Source organism: Solanum lycopersicum, chromosome 3 (assembly GCF_036512215.1).
Source record: "Solanum lycopersicum chromosome 3, SLM_r2.1".
Lineage (NCBI taxonomy): Eukaryota > Viridiplantae > Streptophyta > Magnoliopsida > Solanales > Solanaceae > Solanum > Solanum lycopersicum.
The window spans coordinates 20,132,363-20,156,410 of NC_090802.1; the positions used below are offsets into that span (position 1 = coordinate 20,132,363).

Here is a 24,048-nt window from a genome sequence, read left to right on the forward strand (position 1 = left end):
ACCCTTAACCAACGATATAATAGACCGAATTACAACATGACTCACCCTTTGAGTCTTTCAAAACAATCAAAATAATATTCAAACTCATGCTATTAAAATTTTATACCTTCTTCTATTTAAGAAATTTTGTATAGTCTGTCATATTCAACCAATAGTAGTATATGTCTTCGGTTCCTAGTAATTGTTATTAACTGAATACTATTTTATTCTAAATCATAAAAATATTTTAGAAATTACATACCTGATTTTATGCAAATAATACCTTGATTCTCATAACGAGATCAACCAAAACATGAGTTAAAGAAAAACTAAAACTCACTCTCAATTGGCTAGAGACTCGTGCTGATAACATGTTATAAAATCAAGCTCATAAGAATATAATCATAAAGAGAAAAAGACAAGAGAAATAGATAGAAGAAGAGAAAGTTTCTTCTTATTCAAGTATATTTAAGTCTCATTTGTATATTATACAATAGTGAATGGACAACCCTATTTACAGAGTGATAAATAAGTTCAAAAATCACCATATTAAGTATAATAATAAATAGATACATTCTTATCCAAAAAGATTCATAAAACCTAGTCAATATAGATTCAACTTTATGGACTATACAGCGTTAGACAAATTTATATTTTTTTTTTCAATTATTCCTTAATTTACTCTAATAACTTTGGGAAGTAATGGAAATGGAAAATATGAGAAAGCAGGTAAACGGAAATGTCATCACTACGTCGGAGAAAAGCTTTACTCTCCATTTACTCTTGGAGTAATGGTTATGCCACCGAGTCAAAACGGAGAGGACTCACATCGGTGCCTCCCATCGAGGTTGGGTTTACAGAGTCAGCCGGTCGAGGTGTGTTTGCCACTCGGAGAATCGGTGCTGGCGAACTCATCCACACTGACAAACCCATCCTCTCTCACCCTTCTCTTTCTTCACTTCATAGCGTCTGTTATTTCTGCCTAAAAAATGTAGCATCAAATCTTCCCTTTTGTAGTGACGAATGTAGACTACAATCCAAGGTATATGTATGAACCCCTTTTTTATGGTATGTAATTCTGGATATTGGCATAAGAAATAAAGACAAATTATTGTGAATTCTCCGTGATTTTGAACCAATTAAGTGAAATGGCAATAGGGTTCCTTACTGTCCTCAGATAAATTCATAATTTTGGACCTTAAAACAAGCTCGAAGTATTCACTTCTAACTCATGTCATCTTGCTGTTTTAGATTTTTTACGACACAGAAAAGCAAGCAGATTGGTCACGCTTTCATGAATACTGCCGGTATGAACAGTTCGTACTTTCCCTCTATCTTCCATCAAATATTACTTGTTTGATACAAGCGTTCTTGCCTATATTGTATATGGTTTTTATTACATGATTCACTTCAATGCAGACCACCTTTATACATGAGAAATACAGTTTGTATAGGTTAAGAACACTAATTTTTAGTCTGAATAAGATAATAAAGGGCATCTTTTGCAATGTTACTATGTGCCAAGAAAGAAAATGCTTGAAGGATTTATACATCTATCAACCCTCAGAAATATTTGATTTCATTAAGTTAAACAAATATATTTTAAAGAATTTGATAAATTTTGTCTGAGTTAAGCTTCAGGGTACTATGGGAATGGTCCCATGTACCATTTGTTAGGGGATGAATGATGTGAGATAACTTACATTTACATTTTTAGAATTGCTTGCTTTTCTGAATACTTGCACTTCGGAATAACTTTAAAACTTAAGAAGAAGGGGTATTTCATCTATGCTCTAGATGTCGTATGTGCGGTGCACCCAGAGAAAACAATAGCCATCTGTTTCTACACTTCCTATAACGGGACAATTTTGGCAACTTTCTGTGAACATGGTAGGACTAGGATGGTCTATGCCAGCAACAAGTTGTGATTTATTGAATTGCTGGAACTATAATGATGGTGTAGTGAGACAAAAGGAGAGGTGGAAACTTGTCCTAGCTTGTATATGGTGGACAATTTGGAATGAGAGGAGCTACTGATTTTTTGAAGGCAAAAGCAATTCTGTGTAGAAAGTCCAGATGAATTGTATTCTTTTGTTTCATTTTTGGTGTAAAGAAAACTATGTAGAGGAGACTGAATCACTAGTTGATATGATAGATTCCTTGTGAAGCAGTAGTCCTAAGCATGGTTGAGTTTGTAATAGATAGCACTATTATGGTGCATATATATATATATATATATATATAAACACACGTTACCAGTTTCAAAAAAAAAAAATTCAAGAGTAACCCTTTGAAAAAGATATACTTTTTAAGGGCGTTTTTGAGAAAGATATACTTATTGCTTGAATGGATAAACTTCGCCATCCTCTAGCTTATAAGTGGTCCACACATGGAGCATGTTAAGTTCTCAGGTTTCCTATAGGCTATAATGTGAATTTCTTTTGACAGGTCTGATTTGGGTATTCCAATCATTCTGCTTTTCTGACTAGCAGAGAAATTCGAGTATAAAGGTTGTCCGCATAAGTAGATTCTTTATTATGTTTTGTTGTTTAGTTTCTGTTACGAAATAAGCTCGAGCGTAATTTTGTTGCAAACTAATAAGCAGAAATGTGGAACTTACTTCTATAGTTGGAAGATTGATGATATATTAAAAAATAGAGATAAAGGATCTTAGATGAAAATATGAGGGTGTCACAATTTTATTCTCCTATTTTCCCCATTTGAAGTCATTGCTTGTACTATAAAACCTAAACCAAATTGATGTCTAATACTGAATGTCTAAATCTCAATCTCATGTCTGTGGCAAAATAATGAAGATAATGTACAATTTACTTATTCACCCTTTACAACTTTTGCAGTGTTTAATTGTGCATCCAGAGGGTAGTGGCTGTGGGTTTCCCTTGTCATAAAAAAATCATTTTTAATATGGTAATGCAACATTATATGTTTTGCAACAATTTCCTTCGGTATTAGCTTCTCAAACTCAACAGATACTCTTTCCACATGTAATAGGAGGAAATATGAGCATATGATATTTAACTTTCATTCCATCTTATTTGTATGCCGACAAACCATAGATCATGGTTTTGTATATGATGAGGATATGATATGTATTGGAGGTCTAGATCGTTTGTGGGAAGGGTACATGGTCACCTTATATAGTCTCAGACAATTCTCCCCTCGTGAGCTAGCTTTTAAGATTGAGTTAGGCTTAAGATCCATTTCTTTACTTGGTACCCGTGCAGAACTCATCCCAATTCTCATTTCTGATGTTGAACCCCCATATTAAATTACCCACACACCAGATGTCCACCTTGGGCGTTAGGGTGTGTGCGAAGAGTCCTACATCGTCCCCTTAAGAGATGTGTGGTTTCTTTAATATGACTTGGACAACCATCACCTCTTGAGCTAGGCGCAAGATCCATCTTTCACATGGTATCATAGCCAGACGCATCCCATTGTATGTTTTCGATTTTTCGATTTTGGGATCCTCCCCATCTTATATTGTCCATGCTCCTTATGTCCAGTATGGGGCATGCAGGGGTGCGGAGTCTCACATTTGTGGGAAAAAAGTGTACATGATCTCCTTATATGGTTTTGGGCAATCCTCCCTCGTGAGCTAGCTTCTGGGTTGAGTTAGGCCCAATACACATTTCTTTACAATATGAGTGTAGGGGAAAATCATCCTGTGTTTCATGGTACTATTAGCCATTAAGCTGTGAATAACTATTGGAGTTGCTTTAGAAAATATATATCTGTTCCAATGACACATAGATCAAGGAGTATTTATTTCACTTATTTTTGTGAGTTACACATTCTCATTTTGCTTGTTCTTGCTCTGAAGAACTCAAGGCCTAAAGTATCCGCTTCTGGTCAAGAGATTGGCTTGCACGATTATATCTGGAGCGGCCACTCCAGAAACTCTGGACATACTTCAGCCAGCAACATTATCTTCCGAAATGATTTTACTGGTGAGTACTTCAGGTTTAACTTTTTTCTTAGCAGTTGGAATTCATGTTAGTTATTTTTTTTATTAAAACTTCAAACTATTAACTTCGTTTGCTAGCTGTTTTCTGATCCTTGAGATTCTGTACTGTATCTCTTTTATGGTAAACCTTGTTCTGAAATCAAATAACAGGCGAGTATCAGCATGTAAACACAGATAAAGTATCTTTGGGTACTAGAGGTGACCATTTCTTTCATATGACTCCATCATCTGATTGTGAAGCATCTTAATTGAAAAAAAAGTTCAAAAAATAACTTCATTTTTTACAACTTCTTGAACTTTATTATGTGAAGAAGCCTAGTTTCCAAACCAACTGTGTTTTCAATATCCTATTTTCAATTCCCTTTGATTTGGTTGCTGTAGAAAATAAATATCTCCAAAAGATCAAATTAAATTGTATCAGGTTTTTTTGTTTCTGGTGCAAGCAAATGTATTTAGAGGACACTGAATCCATTATAGATATCCTAGGTTCCTGTTAGGATTCAGATTCAGTTTTCTTACTTTTTGACCAGCTGTAAATATGGTTTAGTGCAACACAAGCACTGGTTTCAATGAATATACACAATGTTACCTTCTCAAAAAAAATAAAATAAAAATGGGAGACAAACAGTGCAGGCAAAAAATACTTCAGAGTACAACTACTTACTTTTTGCTTCCTAGGGTGGGTTAGCTTGCAAATATTCAATAAATTATGATTGGAAAAATATTTGCAAGATTTTCTTTGCTTATTGGTTAAAGAATTTTTTGCAATCACAATTTACTAAATGCTGATGGTGATAAACCTTGGTTAAAACCAGTGTTGTGGAGAGGCATTAGTGCATACGATAGGGTGGCTGAACCAGTCAGGTATTGTTAGGAGAAATTGTCTTCATCAGTGGTACTATTATCATGTTTTAGATGCCCTGTACCTCGGTTGTTATATTCTTTGCCTGCTAAAATTAGGTGCAGCATAAGTTGGGCACTTCACTTCACTAAGAGAACGCTTCAATGCAGGCACTAATGCAGTAGGTGTGCACTTTATCGTACATGAGTTTTATCTTGAACAAAGCGGCTCTAAACAATATTTCTTCCTTCCCATTTTATGTGGAAGTGTTTGACTAGACACAAACTTTAAGAAATTAAAGAAGACTTTCGACGTGAAGCCAAATGTATGCAAAGATCAAAATTATCCTTTTGAAGGAGTGTTGGTGAAAGTTCTGCACATTTTTTCATTTTCTCTCTTCCTACAAAAGATGAAATTTTATATCGAGTGGTTTCCAAATAAGTCGTGTCATGAAGGGTAAAATGAAGATCCTAAGATTAGATGGTTTCTGGAAAGAGAAGGGTATTTCAGCGGAGGCAAAATATGATTTCATTCGGTACCTGTGCTGATGGGAGATTGTAGGTAACCCCATCGAATTAGTTGAGGTGCGCAGAAGATGGCCTGGACACAAAAGAAAAGAAAGGTGTCATTCTTTTTTCGTGACAAGCTAAAAATGAAAGTATGTCAGGGACGGAGGCAGTAATATTTAACTTTGTAGTTTTTCAATTCCTTTGGCTCAGAGTAGTCCAAAGTAAATTATTACTGGGCACTGGCAAAGAAAAAGCTGTTGGAAAATGCTCCAAGGCACAGTTCCCAAATTCTTTCTACTACCTCCGTCCCATTTTATGTCACCTTTCGGATTTCATGAGTCAAACAAGTCTATCTTTGACCGTAATTTTTTCATAGTTCTTTTAAATATTTTGAATTATCAATTATTGTGACTCAGTACTTTTCACGTAGTTTACAAATATATAAATTTCATTTTAAAAAAATTGAAGATTTCATGCTCAAATTTCCGGTCAAACTTGAACTTTTTGACTCTCAAAACATAAAAGGTGTCATATATATTGGGGCAGAGGGAGTATCTCCTACTTTATAGGTTTGCTGAACTCCTTTCCCGGTGACCCATTTACCAGAATAGGCCACTTCAATCTTGCTTGTACAGATCACGTGAATTCCCTGAAAAAATTACCAGCCTCTGTGCTACAATGACAAAACATGGGGGAATCAGTGCTGTTAGAGGTCTTATGGAGGGTCCTTGGGTTGTTTGTGGAGACTTCAATGTCATTAGTTCTCCACAGAGAAGAGAAGTTTCAAAGTAGATCTAGAGAAATGGTAGAATATTTTGACTTTATTTCAAAAGTAGGGTTTTTAATGCTTTGGGCAGGGGTTAAACATTGTGCTCCAGATAAGGCACCTGGGCCGGATGGATACACTATGCGATTCTTTCATTCTTGTTAGGACGTTGTAAAAGAAGATGTTACGTAAATTTTGAGGAATTTTCACACAGAAATATTTTGAGAAGAGCTTTAATGCATCATACACAACTATTACACCTTAGAAGACTGGGGACAGAGAGTTGAGAGATTTTAGACCTATTAGCCTAATTGGATCAGTTTATATTTTTTATCTCATAAGTGTTGGCTGAGAGATTAGAAACAGTGATCTCCAAGCCAGTTGATATAAATCAGATGACTTTCATAAAGGGGAGGTAAGTAGTGGATCCAACACTGGTGGCCAATGAGTGTGTCGATTCTAGATTAAACATGAAGACACCTGGAATTCTATGCAGACTGTTAGTGTTTGACAGAGGAGAATAAGAGCTGATTGAAGAAGAATAAGGAAAAGTGAAGTTCATTGATTAATTTGAGACGCAATAAATGCATTGCAGCTTAACTAAGATGATGTAAAGTAATGCTAAAATATCTGCTAAAACTAAGTGACTGCTTGCTGAAATTGAGGAACCAATCCTTAACAGTAGGTAACAAAGTTTTAATCTGACCAGGAAACAGAAAACTAAAGAATAGCAATTTATTCTGGTGCGCACTTCCTCAACATTCTTCTGCCCTACGTCATTTTTTAGCTTCAATTTGCATAGTCCAAGCTTCATTTTAAGGAATTCAAACCTGTTGACATGAAATGGCTTACTGAATACATCTGCAATTTCATTCTCAAAAAAAAAAGAAAAAAAGGATACATCTGCAATTTGATCTTCCGACTTGCAATAAACCAATTTCACTCTCCACCTTCTTGTACTTCCCTGAGAAAGTACAATTTGATATTAAAATGTTTTGTTTTTCCATGAAAAACTGGATTATGAGAAATTGCTATGGCTGCCTGATTATCCACTAGCAATTCCGTGCTTTCGTGTTGCTCCAGATCAAGATCTAACATAATCTTCCTTGGCCAAAGAGCTTGATTAGCAGCTGCTGTTGCAGCTATATAATTCAGCTTCTGCAGTTGACTGTGCCATGTCATCTTGCTTCTTGAGCACCATGAAAAACATCAAGAACCAAGGTTAAAACAATAACCTGAAGTGCTTTACATGACATCATCTGACCCAGCCCCCAATCACTATCAGAATACCCTTGCAACTTGAAGTTCTGACTTTTCCTGAACCTAACACCATAGTTCAAAGTTCCCTTGACATACCTTATCACTCTTTTGGCTGCTTTCATGTGCATTTCACTTGCACAATTCAGAAATCTAGGCAAGACACTGCTTTTAGAATGTCGAGTCTCGTGGCAGTGAGATACATGAGACATCCAACCATACTTCTATAACTTGCCTCGTCAGCCTTGTCACTACCATCATCTGTAATCAGTTTTTCTTTCTGATTCATTGGAGTGTTCATAGGTTTGCAATCTTCCAATTTAACTTCATTATCTCCCTTGCATATTTCTTTTGACAAATGAACACTTCATTGTGGATTTGACAAATCTTTCATTCGAAGAAAGTAAGAAATTTCTCCCAAGTCTGTCATTTCAAACACTTTCTTCATCTCTACCTTGAATTCATTTATCATTTCAAGGTTGTTGCCTGTTACATGACGATCATCAACATAAAGTGATGTAACCACAATATCAAAATCTCTTTTTATAATTAATTTAGTGGAGTCGCTTAGGCTTTTCTTAAAATCTAAGCCTTGCAAGTGATCATCAATTTGACTGTACTAAGCCCTTGGAGCTTGTTTTAAATCATAAAGGGCTGTTTTCAACAGATGCACTTTGTCGTCATGTCCCTTTACTGAAAAACCTTGAGGTTGCTCCACATAAATTTTAACCTGTAGAAAACGATTCGAAAAAGCCAAATTGACATCTAATTGAAAGATTTTCCAACCTTTTTGAGCAACAATAGCTAGTAACAACCTTATAGTATTGATACGCTCAAATGACACCTTCCTAGAGAAGCATAAGCGATCATTATCAAGTAAAGAATCCAACTGATAGGTTGGGGTCGATCCCTGGAGGAATATGGTTTAGACTTAACTTTAACCCACAATTATATTCGTTCAGTCAAGGTATTTCCAAAACAAGTAAGTAAAAGTGGGGGGGGGGGGGTTGTGAAACTAATTCTTAGGATTATGTAATTATCAAGTATGCAAGAGTTTAACTTCAGTTGTTATCAAGATTTGAAAGTAATTAGGGTGTACGTGTTCCCCACAAGCTTGTAACGCGGTAATCCTAGTAATAGCAATCCCTTCCTAGTGTATTACATGCAAAGTGATAAGTTATGTATCTTTAAATCCTTGGTTCAACATCTATAGAATTTCACCCCGCACCTTGGTCCGGCTACGTTTGTATAATTTACTTACCCTTACCTTTACCTCATATTAGACATCGCATCGATGTATGACTTAGTTTTCACTCTCGCACTAATCGACACTAGACTATTAGATAGTATCACAGTAAATCTATGTTGATAATCCTTTTCTTATTAACTACCTCCTTGGTCCGGCAAGTAGCAACACGACGAGTTTTAACGTTCGCAACCGCTAAAAAGACTTCTACACAAGAATTATTAATGCATGCAAAAACTATTCAAAGATTGCTTAATTACTATTCATACGTTGTTCATCACTCATGGTTCCCACAACCCTAGTTGTGGAGTTTAGTTACCCATAATCACAAGAACACAATTTATTATTTTAGATGAAAGATTTATGAACTTACGTAATGAGAACAATAAACCCGAAATTTCAACTTGAATATCAACACCAAAATTTTCAAAATCAACTTAAGAAATCAATAGTTGCTTAGGTTCGCAAAATTAATCTCCAAAGTCTCAAACTAGAACAATAATAATAGAAGTCAACCCCAAAAACGAGGTTTTAGTACCCTATTTATAGAAAACTAACTCCTAATTAAAAAGGAAACAAAATAAGAAAAGTTTGTTCAGGCACGCGTCTTCAATATACGAGACCGACTTACGGACCGTCAATGGATCTACGGTTCACAAGTCCCTTCCATCAATCAGGACTTAGAAAATATTTCAGCATCCAAAATATACCCTCTCTGATTTAAACGACGGACCACCAGTACGGTCTGTCAATCAATCGACGGTCCGTCAATGCCCCTCCGTGACTCCATACTTGGAATCTTCAAAAATCAGGTATTGAAACCCTCGCAGTATCATTCTACGGTTTACCAATATGGCCCGTCAATGATCGATGGACCGTCAATGCTCGCCGTGGTTCCACACTTGGTTAGATTTCCCTGATTTCATCCATTGCCTGGGCTGCCCATCTACGATACCCATCTACGGGGCGTCAATGGATCTATGATCCGTCGACTGCCTCCGGGGATGCCCTTTTCTGCTCTTTTTCAGCTATCTCGTTAATTTCGCGTCTAAAAATCTTTCCTGTAAAACATGATACAAAATTATCAAAATAAATACAAAAAGGCTCTAGACACACACAACTCTTAAGTGAAATGCATTAGACATACCGTAAAGTCTAGGTATATCAATACCCTCAACTTAAATTCATTGTTTGTCCTCAAGCAACACACTACGACTCTGGACGACACTTGTATGGAAGCAGACAATTCAAGCTCAAGCAATCACATGACTATCAATCCTGACTCTCCCTTGTTTGAGTGCAAATCTATGTCAAACTCGACAAGCTAACTCATGCGGATCATAACATGACACTAATTGACCACCCAACAACCACCTTCACTGTTTTCCTATCACCAAGGTACCAATTCTCCAACAATGTAACTAGTGCCCTCAGTTCAAACAAAATCCTCCGTTTTCACACAATGAGTATCGTTATAAGTACAAGGACTTATTTCAAACACTCACGCTCAGAAGTAAGTTCAAATACAGTTAGTGCTCAATGTCATAGGCTTGCCCTTAATTTCACTGCTTAGACTCTCCAAAATAGACTTTAGGATCACTATAGGGCTTGCCCTTAATTTCACTGCTTAGACTCTCCAAAATAGACTTTAGGATCACTATAGGACTTTCTTAGCTTGTAACGTAGGCTCAGGGTCTGGTGTGGTACATTTGGGTACATTTAGTGACTTCTGTCCTCCTTGACATTACATTAGGCCCTCTACCTCTTTTTGCCCTATCGTCGACATCCTACCTTTCTGTCTTCTTTCCTTCTATTCCTTTCAACCATGGATGCGACTTTTAAGTTTCAACTTCACAACTCTTTTATTTTTCACTTTCTCGCTTTTTCATGCATTTCATTCTTTTTACTTTCACAAAGTCACATCCTCTTTTTTCATTTTTCTTTTCTTTTCTTTTCAACACCAAACTCTTTTCATAACCATTTTTCTTTAGATTTTCTTTTATATAGCCACCCTCAACTTACGATTTTTCCATGAGTCAATGTGCACAATACCCAATGTCTGGTCAAGGCCAAGAACGAGGTCACTTTAGTTTGCATTAGCCACCCTCAACTTAGGCTTTTGGCCTACGTCGAGGTGCACATGTCCAAGGAGGGACTGGGGCCAAAACATTAGATTCTGGGAAGGTGAAGTAGGGAGTTCGAAAGAAATGGTTTATTTTAGGCTCAAAGTATTTGTATCAAAGGGAATATTCACTTCATTTGGTCTGACTCTTTTAGGCTAGTTGTGGACCATTCCGAACAAGGGCCTATGATCACTTCCTAGCTTCTAGAGTAGATTATCTTAGCAGGACTAACCGGACAAGTTCTAGTTTGGCACCAATTGTTGAATAATCAATTATTCTCACATTCACTTGGTACATCGTTCCATTATCAGGTTACCATGTTCAAGTATTAGTCTCGGGTCATGCAGTTGGTGCATTATCATGTCATATTTAGAGCCAACACATTCAACTTACCTTAGCCTACAAATTCAAGCACATATCACAACTTTTGGACGGGTCTCATTTTTCACAAGTTGTCATGCTTCAATCTTTCTTGCTTCTACACATACAATCCTAATACATGCCGGTTCAACATAAATTTAAACAGTCTCAGGAATAAAGAACACATGCAAGAAAACCCCAAGAGAGGATCGTGAGTTGGGTTACTCAGACTATACCCTATCACTCACAAGTTAACCTTACCCCCACCAAAAGAGTGCAATTGTCCCCAATGCATAAAAAACATAAAAAGAGTAATGCATTTGGTGAAGCAAACCTGTGGCGCAAAGCGCCGAAGACCTATCAACAAACGGGTGGGTCCGATTTCCCGGAGACCGCTGGATCAACAATTGGGTCACCCTTAATAGTGCCTGCATCAACAAGGATGACATCGGACCCTGAAGAATGGTCAGACCCAGAGCCTGAAACGTTGGCCGACTCGGAGCCAGATGTGGATCCACCGTTTGAACTAGAAGTAGCCTCAGTTGGTGACCGGCGCTCCTCATCAGACTGAGAGGCAGTGACTACGTTGGGGTTCACCTTTCGAGGGGTGCCTCTAGTGACCCGGGTGCAGTGGGTGAGGTCCTTTTGTTAGGAGGAATATAGTTGGGTCCTTCTCCGCATCTATGCCTTCGTCGATCAACCGGAGAGTGGGGGTAGCCGACTTGGATTTTCCCTTTTTTGTGTATACCAATTACTTCTTGGGTGCCATAGTACCTGTGGATGGGTTATTACCACAAAAAGTTGCCTACAATTGTTAGGAAGATTGCTTAATGATTGGGTGATTCAGAGGATGATAGAGACATAGAGTTCTACAAGTCATTGGAACTCTTTAGTGGCCTACAAGAGGGGTCTGATAAATTATGGAGGTTGGGACATAGCAGTGACTCTTTTGAGGTCGATGCATATAGATTAATGAATCAGACCAACCATCAGGTTATGAACTGCCCTTAGAAGCACATCTGGAAGACTGAAATCTCACATAAAGTATCTTGTTTTTTCTGGCCAACTGTGCTTACACAAGAGAATCTGGCAAAAAGAAAGGATCTCTTTATGCTCCAGATGCTATCTTTTGGTTAGAAAGTAGAGACAGATAATCATCTATTTGTACATTGCAAATAACAAAATAACTATGGAGAAAGTTCATTAACCTTAGACGAATTTCTTGGATAATGCCCAGAAGGACTATTGAAGTTCTAGATCTGCAGTCAAATTCTCTAACTAGGAAGAAGTTATGAGGCAATAGACATGTATAGATGGAGAACTGTCCCAACAAGCATCTGGTGTCCAATTTGGAAAGAAAGAAACTCCAGATGCTTTGAGGACATGCGCAAATTTTTGCAGAAGATCAAGTTGATGTGTATTTTGATTTTTTGTTTTTTTTGATAAAGTAATTAAATGATATTAGAAAGCGTTAAGAAGATGCGAAGTTACAAAAGCACCGTGTGCAAGAAAGCTGCTCCAAACAGAAAATATGGAGCTAGCTTGGCAAAAAATTGTGAAACAGTCAATAGGGAACCCTACTACTCTACTATACTAGAGATAGGGAACTAACAAAATCCGAAAGGTTATCCACACTGTTTACATTGGCAAAAAAGTGCCAGCTAAATAAACTAACTAGACATTGGGCTTTGGAGTGCATAAAGAGGTTGATATTCCATTAAAGCATCTGTTGTTTCTCTCTTTCCATATGCTCCAAAAAATGGCTGTTGGGATCATTCTCCAGATCTTTCTGATGGATTTGTCAACTTTCCACAGTATCCAGCTGGCATAAGCATCCTTCATGTTGTAGGGCATTGCCCATTGTAGGCCAAGCATAGAGTAGAAATAATACCATAAGCTAATTGTTGCAGGGCAATGCAAAAAAAGGAGACTAACACTCTCATTGGTTTGCTTGCACATGACACATCTGTTATGAGGATTACATCTTTTTTCCTGAGGTTGTCTTGTGTTAGACATGCTTCCTTCAAGGCTGTCCAGGTGAAACAAGAAACTCTTGAGGGGTTGCCTAGTTTTCCAGACATGTTTTCAAGGCCAAATTAGTAGAATGCCATTCTGGGAGCTCAAATTTTTGTAACATTCTTTCACAGTGTAGGTCTTCTCCTTAGAATTACCCCAAAGAATCTTGTCTTGATCTTCGACCACCAATGTAGTGTTTTGCAGAGTTTCTAAGAGGGAAAGGAGGTCATTAATCTCCCAATCCTGGAAGTTCCTTATGAAAATAGTAGTTGTTGTCTCTGTACTGGGCTATAGTTGCTTCTTTGTTGGAGGCTATCTGGAACAAGGAGGGGAAATAGTCTTTTAGCCTAGAGTTCCCAAGCCATTTGTCTTGCCAAAATCTGATCTTGAGTCCATTACCAGCCTTGAAGGATACTTCCTCGAAGAAATTATCTTGGAAACTGCTTATGTGTTTCCAGACCCCAACGCATGGGGTTCAGTGCTTTTCATCGGACACCAGCGATCTTGAATGCCATATTTAGCCTTGATGATGTCTCTCCAAAACCCAGCCTCAGTTTGTCCATATCTCCAGAGCCACTTCATGAGTAAGCTCTTGTTGTGAAGTTGGAGATTTCTGATTCTCAAGCCTCCTTGAAACTTAGATTGAGTTACTGATTTTCATTTAACTAGAGAGTACTTGTGGGTGAGACTTTTCCTTACCATAGAAATCTCCTTCTGAGCCTATCCATTTGTTTCAAAATTGAACCTGGTATTGGAAATAGAGACATGCAGCACGTAGGAATACTATCTAGTACATGGTATTGGAAATAGAGACATGCAGCACGTAGGAATACTATCTAGTACACTGTTGATGATATTGAGCCTACCTCCCATGGAAAGGTATTGCATTTTCCATGTACCAAGTCTCTTTTCCATTTTTTCAATAACTCCATTCCAAATTCCAGAAGATTTAAAACTTGCCCCCCAGGGGAAGACCTAGATAGGTGGTGGGTAATGACCCTATTTTGCAACCAAGTATGCCAGCAAGTTCCTCTAGATTGTCCACCTGATTAACCGGATATGTAGCACTTTTGAGCATGTTAATATAAAGTCCGGAGATAGCTTCAAAACTATAAGGGTGGTGTTTAGATTGGAGACTTGTTGCCTGTCAGCTCCACAAAAAATGAGAGTGTCATCCGCATAAAGAAGGTGAGAGACATTGACAGTGGTGGCTGGATTGCTGCCTACTTGAAATCCTTGAATCCATTGAAGTTCTTTAGCCCTAGCTAGTAACTGAGATAGACCTTCCATAGCCAGAATGAATAAAAGGACAGAGTGGATCCCCCCTGCCTCAACCCCTTTTGAGTAGAGAAAAATCCAACTGGACTTCTGTTGATCAAAACTGAGAACTTCACTGTTGAAATGCAGAAGTATATCTATCTTATCCACCCATCACCAAATCCCATTTGTTTTCAGTATGTTGACTAGATAGGCCCAGTTAAGTTGGTCAAAGGCTTTCTCTATGTCCAATTTACATAAGATCCCCGATTCACCACTCTTGATTCTCCAGTCTAGCATCTCATTAGCAATCAAGGATGCATCAGTTATTTGCCTATTCTTTAAAAATGCACTCTGCTGCCCCGAGACTAAAGAATTCATCAGCTTTTTCATCCTTTCTGCTAGGATTTTAGCCAACTACTTATAGACACTACCTATGAGGCTTATAGGCCTATAGTCTTTAAGCTCTACAACACCTTTCTTCTTTGGGATTAGAGCAATAAAAGAAGCATTACAAGACCTCACCATTTGGCAATTCTGGTGAAAGAAATTGAAAGCTGCTAGTATATCCTCTTTAATAAAGCACCATGATTTTTGGAAGAAAGCCATGGTATAACCATCAGGTCCTGGGGCTTTGTCAGGGGCACAAGCCATAAGAGCATTAGAGATCTCCAGTTCAGTGAAAGGAAGTTCAAGTTCCTCCTTTTCTTCTATACTTAGGGTGACATGTTCTCAAAAACAGCTGAGGGTCTCCAGGATTCAGCTTCTTGTATATTTGTTGATAATACTCCAGAATGCCATTTTGTATCCTTCCTTTATCTTCAATCAGTTCATCTCCTATTCTCAGTCTGTCAATGGAGTTACCCCTTCTATATGAATTGGCCATTCTCTGAAAGTACTTTGTGTTCTTTCCCCCCTCTTTAAGCCATAAGCATCTAGATTTTTTGCTCCCTGAGATCTCTTCAGCTGTTGCAATCTGTTGAAGTTGCAGTTTCAGATTCAGGGACTGTGTTTTCTCGTGTTGAAAGGGTTCTGAGTTCAGCTAAATGATCCAAGTTCCCTAATTCCAAAGAGCTTTAGTTCTTTGGGTTTCAATGTTTCCATACACCTCCCTGTTCCACTTAGAAATGTCTTTCTTTAGGTTTCTGAGTTTCTGCAACAGCACTAAGTCTGGGGTTCCCTGAATGCTGTAGGACTGCCACCATCCTTTTATCATATCAATGAAGCCTTCTTCTTGAAACCACATGTTCTCAAATTTGAAGTAGGATGGTGATGCCTCCCAATCTCCACTTTCCAGGAAGATGGGTTTATGATCTGAAAATACTCTTGGCATTGTGTATTGTTTGATAGCCCTGGACATCTCACTCCATTCTGATGAATAAAGAAACCTGTCAATTCTTGAGGCTTGGAGTGTCTCCTCCCCTCTTAACCAGGTGAACTGTGCTCCTTGGAGAGGAGGATCAATCAATTCAAGATCCAAAATGGTATTGGAGAAACCCTGCATAGCACTGGATCTTCTATTACAGTTTAGCCTTTCACCCTCGAATCTACACACATTGAAGTCTCCTCCCATATATCAGACCACAACCCCCTGATTGATGCTAACTCCAACCAAAGGTCCTCCCTTTCTGGGTGGGTCGGTATGAGGTCCATATACTCCGGTGAAAACCCATTTGAAGTCTTCAGAGGTGCTCTCAAATCTACATGACAGGGAGAAGGCCCCTGCCTCCAACTCAACACAATTCCAAGCTATTTTGTCCCATAAAATTAACAGTCGACCTTTGGTGCCAATTGCTTTGACTTCTGCCCAGGAGAGCCAGTTATTCCCCCATATTTGTCTGATTAGAGATGGATTCCAAGACTCTATTTTGGTTTCCTGTAAACAAACAATGTCTGCTCCCCGCTTTTGGATAAGAGATTTCAAAGTACTTCTCTTATCTTTATTATTGAGACCCTGTTCATTCCAATTGAGTATTTTAACTCTCATCTGGAATGAGAGTTGTGGTGCCTGCCCCTATCTTTCTTTCCGCTTCCATCTTGGAGACCCCAGTCCGGTTTTTTAAGTTCATATGTTGCTTTGCTTTTCCCTTTTTTTGCGTCCCCAGACTTCTTCCCTTGTTCAAGAATCTGAGTTTTCCTCTTTTGGTGTAAACAGACTTAGAAGATTCTGTTGATATTATCGATGTTCTGACTTGCATTTAGGATCACATATTAGCTTTGAATACCTGAAGCACATTTGTAAAGATGTTTTTTTATTCTTTTAATTGGGCGTAGAGGCAGGGAAAATGGGGGGAGGGGATTACAAGGTGGAAATCCAACCCTTACCAATAAGGTGAAAGTTCAGGTAGCCAACCAACTAATTCAGATAGACAGAACCTATTGCTGAAGGCACACACGACCTAGCACCTTGACGCCTACATCAAAAAACCAATTTAGATAGGGGAGACCACATCCTGAACTTCACTGAGTTTCAGCGCGCTTAAGTGAGCCTTTAACAACTATGCTTTGACTATGTATTGTTGTTTGAGCTTAGAGTTATTTTATTCAAATTTGACTCATTTGTGTCTTTCTCCATTAAAACCAGCTCTATCTTATGCTTTTCACTTAAAACCCGGATTGAACTGTACTTTATTTTAATCTACTTTCTGTTTAATGTACTTTGAGAAGTTATTTTTTCATGAGTAACAACAGCTCATACCAGAATTTGAAAATATTCTGTCAAGAATGTTATATGACTTACAAAATGAAGTCCAAGATGAAAGTTCTCCCTCCACTTGATTCTTTTTCCTCCCTGATGCTGGAAGGTGGAATGGAATCGAACTTCTTTCAAGCTCTGCTAGTTTCTCATCTCCCCACACCCTTATTCTCTTCCTGATTAGTATGTGAATGTGAGATTGTTTCCTGTGTCTTACATCTTCCAAGTGACATCTGTCATCAATGGAGCTATTCTGACCCTTAAATATATCAGATGGAGAAGGCATATCAGCTACTGAGAAGCACATTTGAAGATGCAGGGTTCACAGATGAGCAGATTGCATGTATCCTTATAGTTTCATATCTAGTGTCTCCATAGGATTGAGTTTATTTTAGTTTGTATGAAGAAAGATAGTTGGGGTCTCTCTGGTCGAGCCTAATTATTATTAAGCATAGAGAACTTCGATCGATTACAAAATCCTGGGAGAGAAACGGTGCTTTTGTCTCTTTAACTTCTGCTAGTTTTGTCAAAAAAATGGTATATTGATGTATTGGCACGTATCCGTATCAATTCTTTTCGGATTGAATTGGCCTTGGGATCATATGAAGATATCCTTTTATCAGCAGCAGCATCAGTAGAAGCAGAGGCTGCAGTTGGAAATGCTATTTATATGCTAACATCATTTTATAATCATGACTGTGGTAAGAGTTTTCATTCTTCTGATGTTTAGCACTTCCATTATCAATCTGTGTTAGTTGAAGATTAATCACAATGCATTTCTTTAGAGGCATACCAAAAGGAAACCTTCCTTTGTCTGCATGCTGTTGATATATTCCTAGGCAACAGACAATAAATTTACATGGTTAATGTTCACACTATGCATATGTTTCTGATATTGTTGTCTATCTCAATGAAGTTTCCAAGATCCATAAACTTATAGCAACAATTATTCGTTTATTGTTGTCATAACTCAATGAAGTTTCCAAGATCCAGAAACTAGCAACAATTATTCGTTTATTGTTGTCTAACTCAATTATTCGTTTTCATTGGCTGTGGAATGGGCGAATATGAATTTTATCTAATTCCCTGAAGAGCTTCCAGTAAGAATTGGCCATTGTTGATTCTCATACTCTGGTGCAATTAGGACTAGGATGATATAAAGTATAGACAAACTGTCCCAAAAAGTCAAATATTCTAGTCGTAAATTGGCTTTGATCATTTTCTTCTGTAACTGGCCTTCTATGGATTGGACCAGTATAAATTCTTGCTATGATCCTTAAAGTTCTGATCTACAACTGTTGTTAGTGGTTTCACATCCATACTTCCTAGAGGTACTGAACCTTAAGCAGACAAAATAACCTAAAAGATGAACAATGAAAGAACTTAATTTTGATCCAATGCTGAAAATTCATAGATGTGTGTAAATGGGACGCCAGTTAATTAACTTGAATATTTCACCTGCAGATCCCAATGCACACATTCTGTGGATAGAAAGTGTGAACGCAAAATTGAAGGCTCTTCGTGATATTGAAGCAGGTGACTCTCCTTCCATTATTGATCAGTTTGTTTTACCCTGGTATACACAAGTGTAAGAGAATTTGTTCCATAAGATTTAAGAAAGTTGTATTTACTTGTGTTGTGAAATTATCTTGGCTTTTTTTGTACGGTTCAATTTTTGGATGTTCATTGTTGTTGAATACAGAGATTCCGTGTGATTATAATATGATTAGCAGCCAATTTGGACCTCAAAACAACACATGCTTAATGACCAAAAGGCTTTGGTAAAGTGTAAGAGTGCAACACGTTAGTGTGCGTTAGCGCATGTCATGGGTTCCAAATCAGCTGCAGACAGCCTAGTATTTAAATGAAGGGTAGAGAGACAAACCCATTATTCACTAAGATTCGAGCCGTGCCCTATAGGCCTCAGTGATTTATCGATTATAAAAACAATGCATGTTTAACATTTTGCATATGCTGTTAGACCTATAACTGTGTTGTGGAGATCATGTAATTTTCTGCTACTATAGGAATGACTAGCTCCTGATGATTTGGTTGATGTTGCTATATTTCAATATCAACAAAAGCTTCAATCCTAAGCTAGTTGGGGTTGACAACATTATTCATTTGCTCCATTTCTTTCCAATATTCTCAATTTGATTGATTTCCTCCTACTGGTAATATAGCCGTGAATATAATTTCCAGTTTCTCATGACGATTTTGTTTAAACTCACTCTTTGTTATATCAGGGGAAGAGCTGAGGATATGCTACATTGACGCAAGCATGGATCATGATGCTCGGCGCGCTACCCTTTCTGAAGGGTTTGGTTTCGATTGCAGATGTGCTCGATGTATGTCTAATGACTAGACTTTAGCAGATCAAGGTTATCTGCATTCTACAGCTTCCGATAGAACAATGTCTAATAACATTAATACATCTAGGACCATGATAAACAAAATAATTATTTTATTTTTGATAGGTGATAAATGGTACAGTTGATAATAAATTACTTTTATATATCCATGCAACATTGTTTAGTGGCAATCTTTCACATACGACCATCAATTACTTTTGAATTTTGAAGTTGGTGACTTGTAACAACGTTGTTATGTAATATAACCTACAAAGTCAAAAAACAGTTATTTACTTTTGAATTTCGAGTAGTGCACTTTCTATAATTTGTATATTTGAATTTATGTGCGTTAGGGACTACCTAGATCGGTAAAATGATTTACTCAACAATATAAACTATTTGCAAGAGTGAAGAATTTGCGCGAATGAAGAGAAGTGATTATACTTTAAAACTTGGTATTTTGTGTAATTACAATTCGATCTTCCATCTTTTAAGAGAGCTTTTCATGCTCTTAACCCTTGATTTAACAAGGAGGAGAAAATAAAGTCTTATTCATCAACTTCTTAGGCCCCTTCAACAGAATAATAAAGAAAAGAGTAAGTTTCACATGAAACAAACACAAAAATCATATATGTTATAACTATAGTTTGAATAATTACACTCCATAACAAACATTTGTTATTGCTATTTCGTTATACATAAGTACATATGAAGTTGTGCTCTTTCGCTATACATATATACAAAAGAAATAATTGTATAATCTGTTTCAGAATACATATACAAAAGAATCAATTGTATAATCTATGTTTGTATAAAGCGAGAAAGAGAGAAAGACAAAAGAAAAGTGGACAGAAAAAGATCGTATTTATATAATCATAAGTGTATAGGATGAAAAATATATGCATTTGTATTTGCATATATACAATTTTCTCTCGCTTTGAACACAAACGCAATGTATACATTTGTGTTTGCATAAAGTGAGTGGCGAGCGAGATCTAGGAGAGGGAGGGATGGGTACGAAAATATATGTATACATACAATTTTCTCTCACTTTATACAAACACAAATGCATTTTATACATTTGTGTTTGTATAAAAGAGAGCGAGATTGCCAGCAAGAACAAGAGTGACGAGCAAGATTCCACCAGGGGAGAGGCGAAATAACAACAGTTTGCTATGAGATACAATTAAATCGAACTATGTTTATAGCATTTAATTTGAATTAATAATTTGCTATTGCATATAATTTTCTTTAAAGAAAACACACGCGCTAGAATTACTTTACGGAGGAAAAGTATGGAAAATAACATCTGATTAATTAGGAGAGTCAATAACTAATTAAGAATATAAATGAAATTCTATTTTACCCCTTCAATGATGGGTCAACTAATCTAAAGCTATCAATCCATAAAAGATGAAAATGTCGATTGTTAAATGTTGGAGAGGTAGTTGAGTTTTAAAAAGAAAAAAATGATTTTTGTCCCTTGGAATAATTGTCACACTCTTTATCCTTGATATGTTTTGTTGAAAGAGAGAGAAAGAGAAAAGTTTGAATAATAGTTATAAAGATTATTAATTACTCCCGCCAAGTTAGCTTAGTGTTTATAAGTGTGAAGAAAGGGGCAGAGAGGTGGCAAAAAGAGTGCTTTTTTTTCATTCTCCTAACTTTCATCTCATCTTCCCTTAAATATTCTTCAACCAAACCTTCTTTTTCCTCAATAATTCCCTCCTCTTACATCAAACCAAACTCACTTGTTAGTTAACTTGTTTTTCACTTTCTTTTTCTTTTTTTTTAAAAAAAAATAATAATTAGAAACAAGAAACAAGAAACAAGTGATTAGCTAAGCTAGTAGAGGTTGCAAGCCAACCTCATAGCTATAATCTTTCCTTTCATTTTCCTCTAAAACTTTTTTTTTTCTCTTTGCATCAATATGGAGGCTGTGAGTAGTCTAAGTTCTTCATCTGTTATACCCAAAACTGTTTTGAAATTGTCAACGAATTGGAGATGGTGTCCTCCTAACAAGGTATATTGCCAAACTAGTGGTACAAAAAATGGTAATGTTTCTTCTGTTGTAACAGAGAGATCATCGGTTAGCTCGGAAAAAAGTTTAGGAAGTTTGGTTTTGACTTCAAATACTGAAATTAAGGTGAAGGATTTGGTGCCTTATGGTCAGCCAAGGCATGATGATGGTATAGGCATTAACATGTTTCTGAGAGGAAAGGCATTTCTCATTACTGGTGCAACTGGTTTTCTGGGAAAAGGTATATTATATGTATACTTTACAGCACTATATCTCCTACGTTTTTCTTTCCTTACTCTCGACTCTTAATAACTTCATATCTTCCCTCCAGTTCTAATTGAGAAGATCTTAAGGACAGCACCTGATGTGAACAAAATATTCATCTTGATCAAGGCAAAGAACAAAGAAGTTGCTATGCAGAGATTGAAGAATGAAGTATTTATGCATTAATCTTATGTACTCATACACTACTTCTCTTTATGGCTACTTTTCCACCATTAACAAGTTTGTTTTTTCAAAATTTCCATCAGATCCTCAATGCTGATATATTCAATTGTCTCAAACAAGTTCATGGGAAATCTTATCAGACTTTCATGTTGAGCAAGTTGGTACCTGTGTTAGGTAATGTTTGTGAAGCTAATCTTGGAATCGATCAAGACACAGCCAACATGATGGCAAAAGAGGTTGACATAATTGTAAATTCTGCTGCCAATACCACTTTTGATGAAAGGTTATTGCAGATTAACATCTGGAGTTGTGTGCATATATGTTCATGTTTTCTTTCTCATGCCTGAAGAAAGTATATATTTGATAAAATTTGCAGGTACGATATTGCACTTGATATAAATACTGGAGGACCAACCCGCCTTATGAACTTTGCAAAACAATGTCACAACCTTAAACTCTTTCTTCAAGTATCCACAGGTAAGTCACTCACTCTCCGACAAGAAATTACTTGCGTCACCAATTTATCAAGAGATGTTTAACTTGAATGATATGTCTATTGACTGAAGAGATTATTTCATGTTAAAAACAGCATATGTTAATGGACAGCGACAAGGTAGAATTATGGAGAAGCCATTCTGCATTGGAGATAGTATAGCAAAGGAGAATCTTCTCTCTGAAGTTAATCCAAACTCCTTCACCTCATTGAATGTGGAAGATGAGATAAAGTTAGTTTTGGAGTCTAAACAAGGTTTAGAAAATAATTCAGTTGCTCAGAAAATGAAAGAGATTGGTCTACAGAGGTATGTATATATATTATAGCACTAAATATTTGCTTGCTTCATTATATATTTGCTTAACATAGAGTACATTTGAATTGATCAGAGCTAACAAATTTGGGTGGCAAGACACTTATGTATTCACGAAGGCAATGGGAGAGATGATGATAGACAGTATGAGAGGTGATATTCCTGTAGTAATTATTCGACCAAGTGTCATTGAGAGCACCTACAAGGAACCATTTCCTGGATGGATGGAAGGGAGCAGGTGAATATTCTACTTAAAACTCAAATCACAAAAAAGACTTGCAATAATTCACCTTAAAAACTAATGTTACTTTCATATGCAGGATGATGGATCCAATCATCTTGTACTATGGTAAAGGACAGCTCACAGGGTTTCTTGTAGACCCTAATGGAGTTCTTGATGTGGCAAGTTCTTAAAATAAATATCCAGTATGAACATTAACATATATAAAGGGTATAGTAGTGTGTATTTATTTGTGTCTCTCATGTACGTAGGTTCCAGCTGACATGGTTGTGAACGCAACCTTGGCAGCCATGGCAAAACATGGTACAGAAGGAAAACCAGGAAGTAGTAACGTTTACCAGGTTGCTTCATCTGCTGTAAATCCATTAGTCTTCAAGGACCTGGCCAGAATGCTATTTGATCACTTCAACCGTTCACCCTACATCGACTCCAAAGGAAGACCAATTCATGTTCCAAAAATGTCGCTGCTCAGATCCATGGAGGACTTATCATCCCATCTATGGCGAGACGCCATTAACAGAAGTGGCCTAACAGATCTGACCGATCCAAATGGAAAGTTGTCCAGGAAACTTGAGAACATCTGCAGGAAGTCAGTGGAGCAAGCAAAGTACCTGGCTAATATTTATGAACCCTACACTTTTTATGGGGGAAGGTAAGAATTTGGTCTTTATTATCCTCTCCATTAAGTTTTGCACCATTTTTATGAGGTTAAAAGAGTTCCAAAAATTTTCCAGATTTGACAACAGCAATACTCAGAGGTTGATGGAATCCATGTCTAAAGAAGAAAGATGGCAATTTGGATTTGATGTAGAAAGCATAGATTGGAAAGATTACATCTCTAATGTCCACATTCCAGGGCTAAGGAAGCATGTAATGAAAGGAAGAGGATCGTGCACTTAATCTTACTCTGCTCCTTTATGTTTCTGCATCTTCTTACTGTAATACAAGTATACAACTGTTGGTTTTACTTTTAACTTTCTTTTCTTCACAAAAGACTTGTGATTTCCGGACAAGATCATCTTTAACAAAAACTTCCTGATAATCACTGATGTAATATCATTTTCAATATACTATATTAATAATATCATATCAAAGTGATCAGTCTACCACAAAAATGTATAGGATTCATCATTTTCTATTTATATG

General features: G+C 37.0%; 2 protein-coding genes across 2 annotated transcripts; both read left to right on the plus strand.

Annotated features, from left to right (window-relative positions):
* The first annotated feature begins 624 nt into the window (after positions 1-624).
* Positions 625-19,579, plus strand: LOC101262290 (histone-lysine N-methyltransferase ATXR4). Its single transcript, XM_004234705.4, has 7 exons — positions 625-1,021; positions 1,231-1,286; positions 3,824-3,950; positions 17,311-17,380; positions 17,559-17,738; positions 18,502-18,573; positions 19,284-19,579. Exons 1-7 carry the CDS (start codon positions 719-721, stop codon positions 19,400-19,402), a joined length of 927 nt encoding a protein of 308 aa, XP_004234753.1. The 5' UTR covers positions 625-718; the 3' UTR covers positions 19,403-19,579.
* A 1,536-nt stretch (positions 19,580-21,115) lies between these two features.
* Positions 21,116-24,017, plus strand: LOC101262598 (fatty acyl-CoA reductase 2, chloroplastic). The gene is made up of 9 exons (XM_004234706.4): positions 21,116-21,649; positions 21,740-21,843; positions 21,939-22,138; positions 22,232-22,332; positions 22,445-22,655; positions 22,738-22,899; positions 22,982-23,063; positions 23,154-23,554; positions 23,637-24,017. The coding sequence occupies exons 1-9, from the start codon at positions 21,319-21,321 to the stop codon at positions 23,800-23,802; spliced, it is 1,758 nt and encodes a 585-aa protein (XP_004234754.1). The 5' UTR covers positions 21,116-21,318; the 3' UTR covers positions 23,803-24,017.
* Positions 24,018-24,048: the final 31 nt, after the last annotated feature.

Coding starts and splice junctions, on each gene's coding strand:
- LOC101262290 (XM_004234705.4), top strand. CDS start 719: ATGTCATCACTACGTCGGAGAAAAGCTTTACTCTCCATTTACTCTTGG. Junction 1,022..1,230: donor AATGTAGACTACAATCCAAG/GTATATGTATGA, acceptor TTGCTGTTTTAG/ATTTTTTACGACACAGAAAA. Junction 3,951..17,310: donor CTTCCGAAATGATTTTACTG/GTGAGTACTTCA, acceptor TAAATATATCAG/ATGGAGAAGGCATATCAGCT.
- LOC101262598 (XM_004234706.4), top strand. CDS start 21,319: ATGGAGGCTGTGAGTAGTCTAAGTTCTTCATCTGTTATACCCAAAACT. Junction 23,064..23,153: donor CTAATGGAGTTCTTGATGTG/GCAAGTTCTTAA, acceptor TCATGTACGTAG/GTTCCAGCTGACATGGTTGT. Junction 23,555..23,636: donor TACACTTTTTATGGGGGAAG/GTAAGAATTTGG, acceptor AAAATTTTCCAG/ATTTGACAACAGCAATACTC.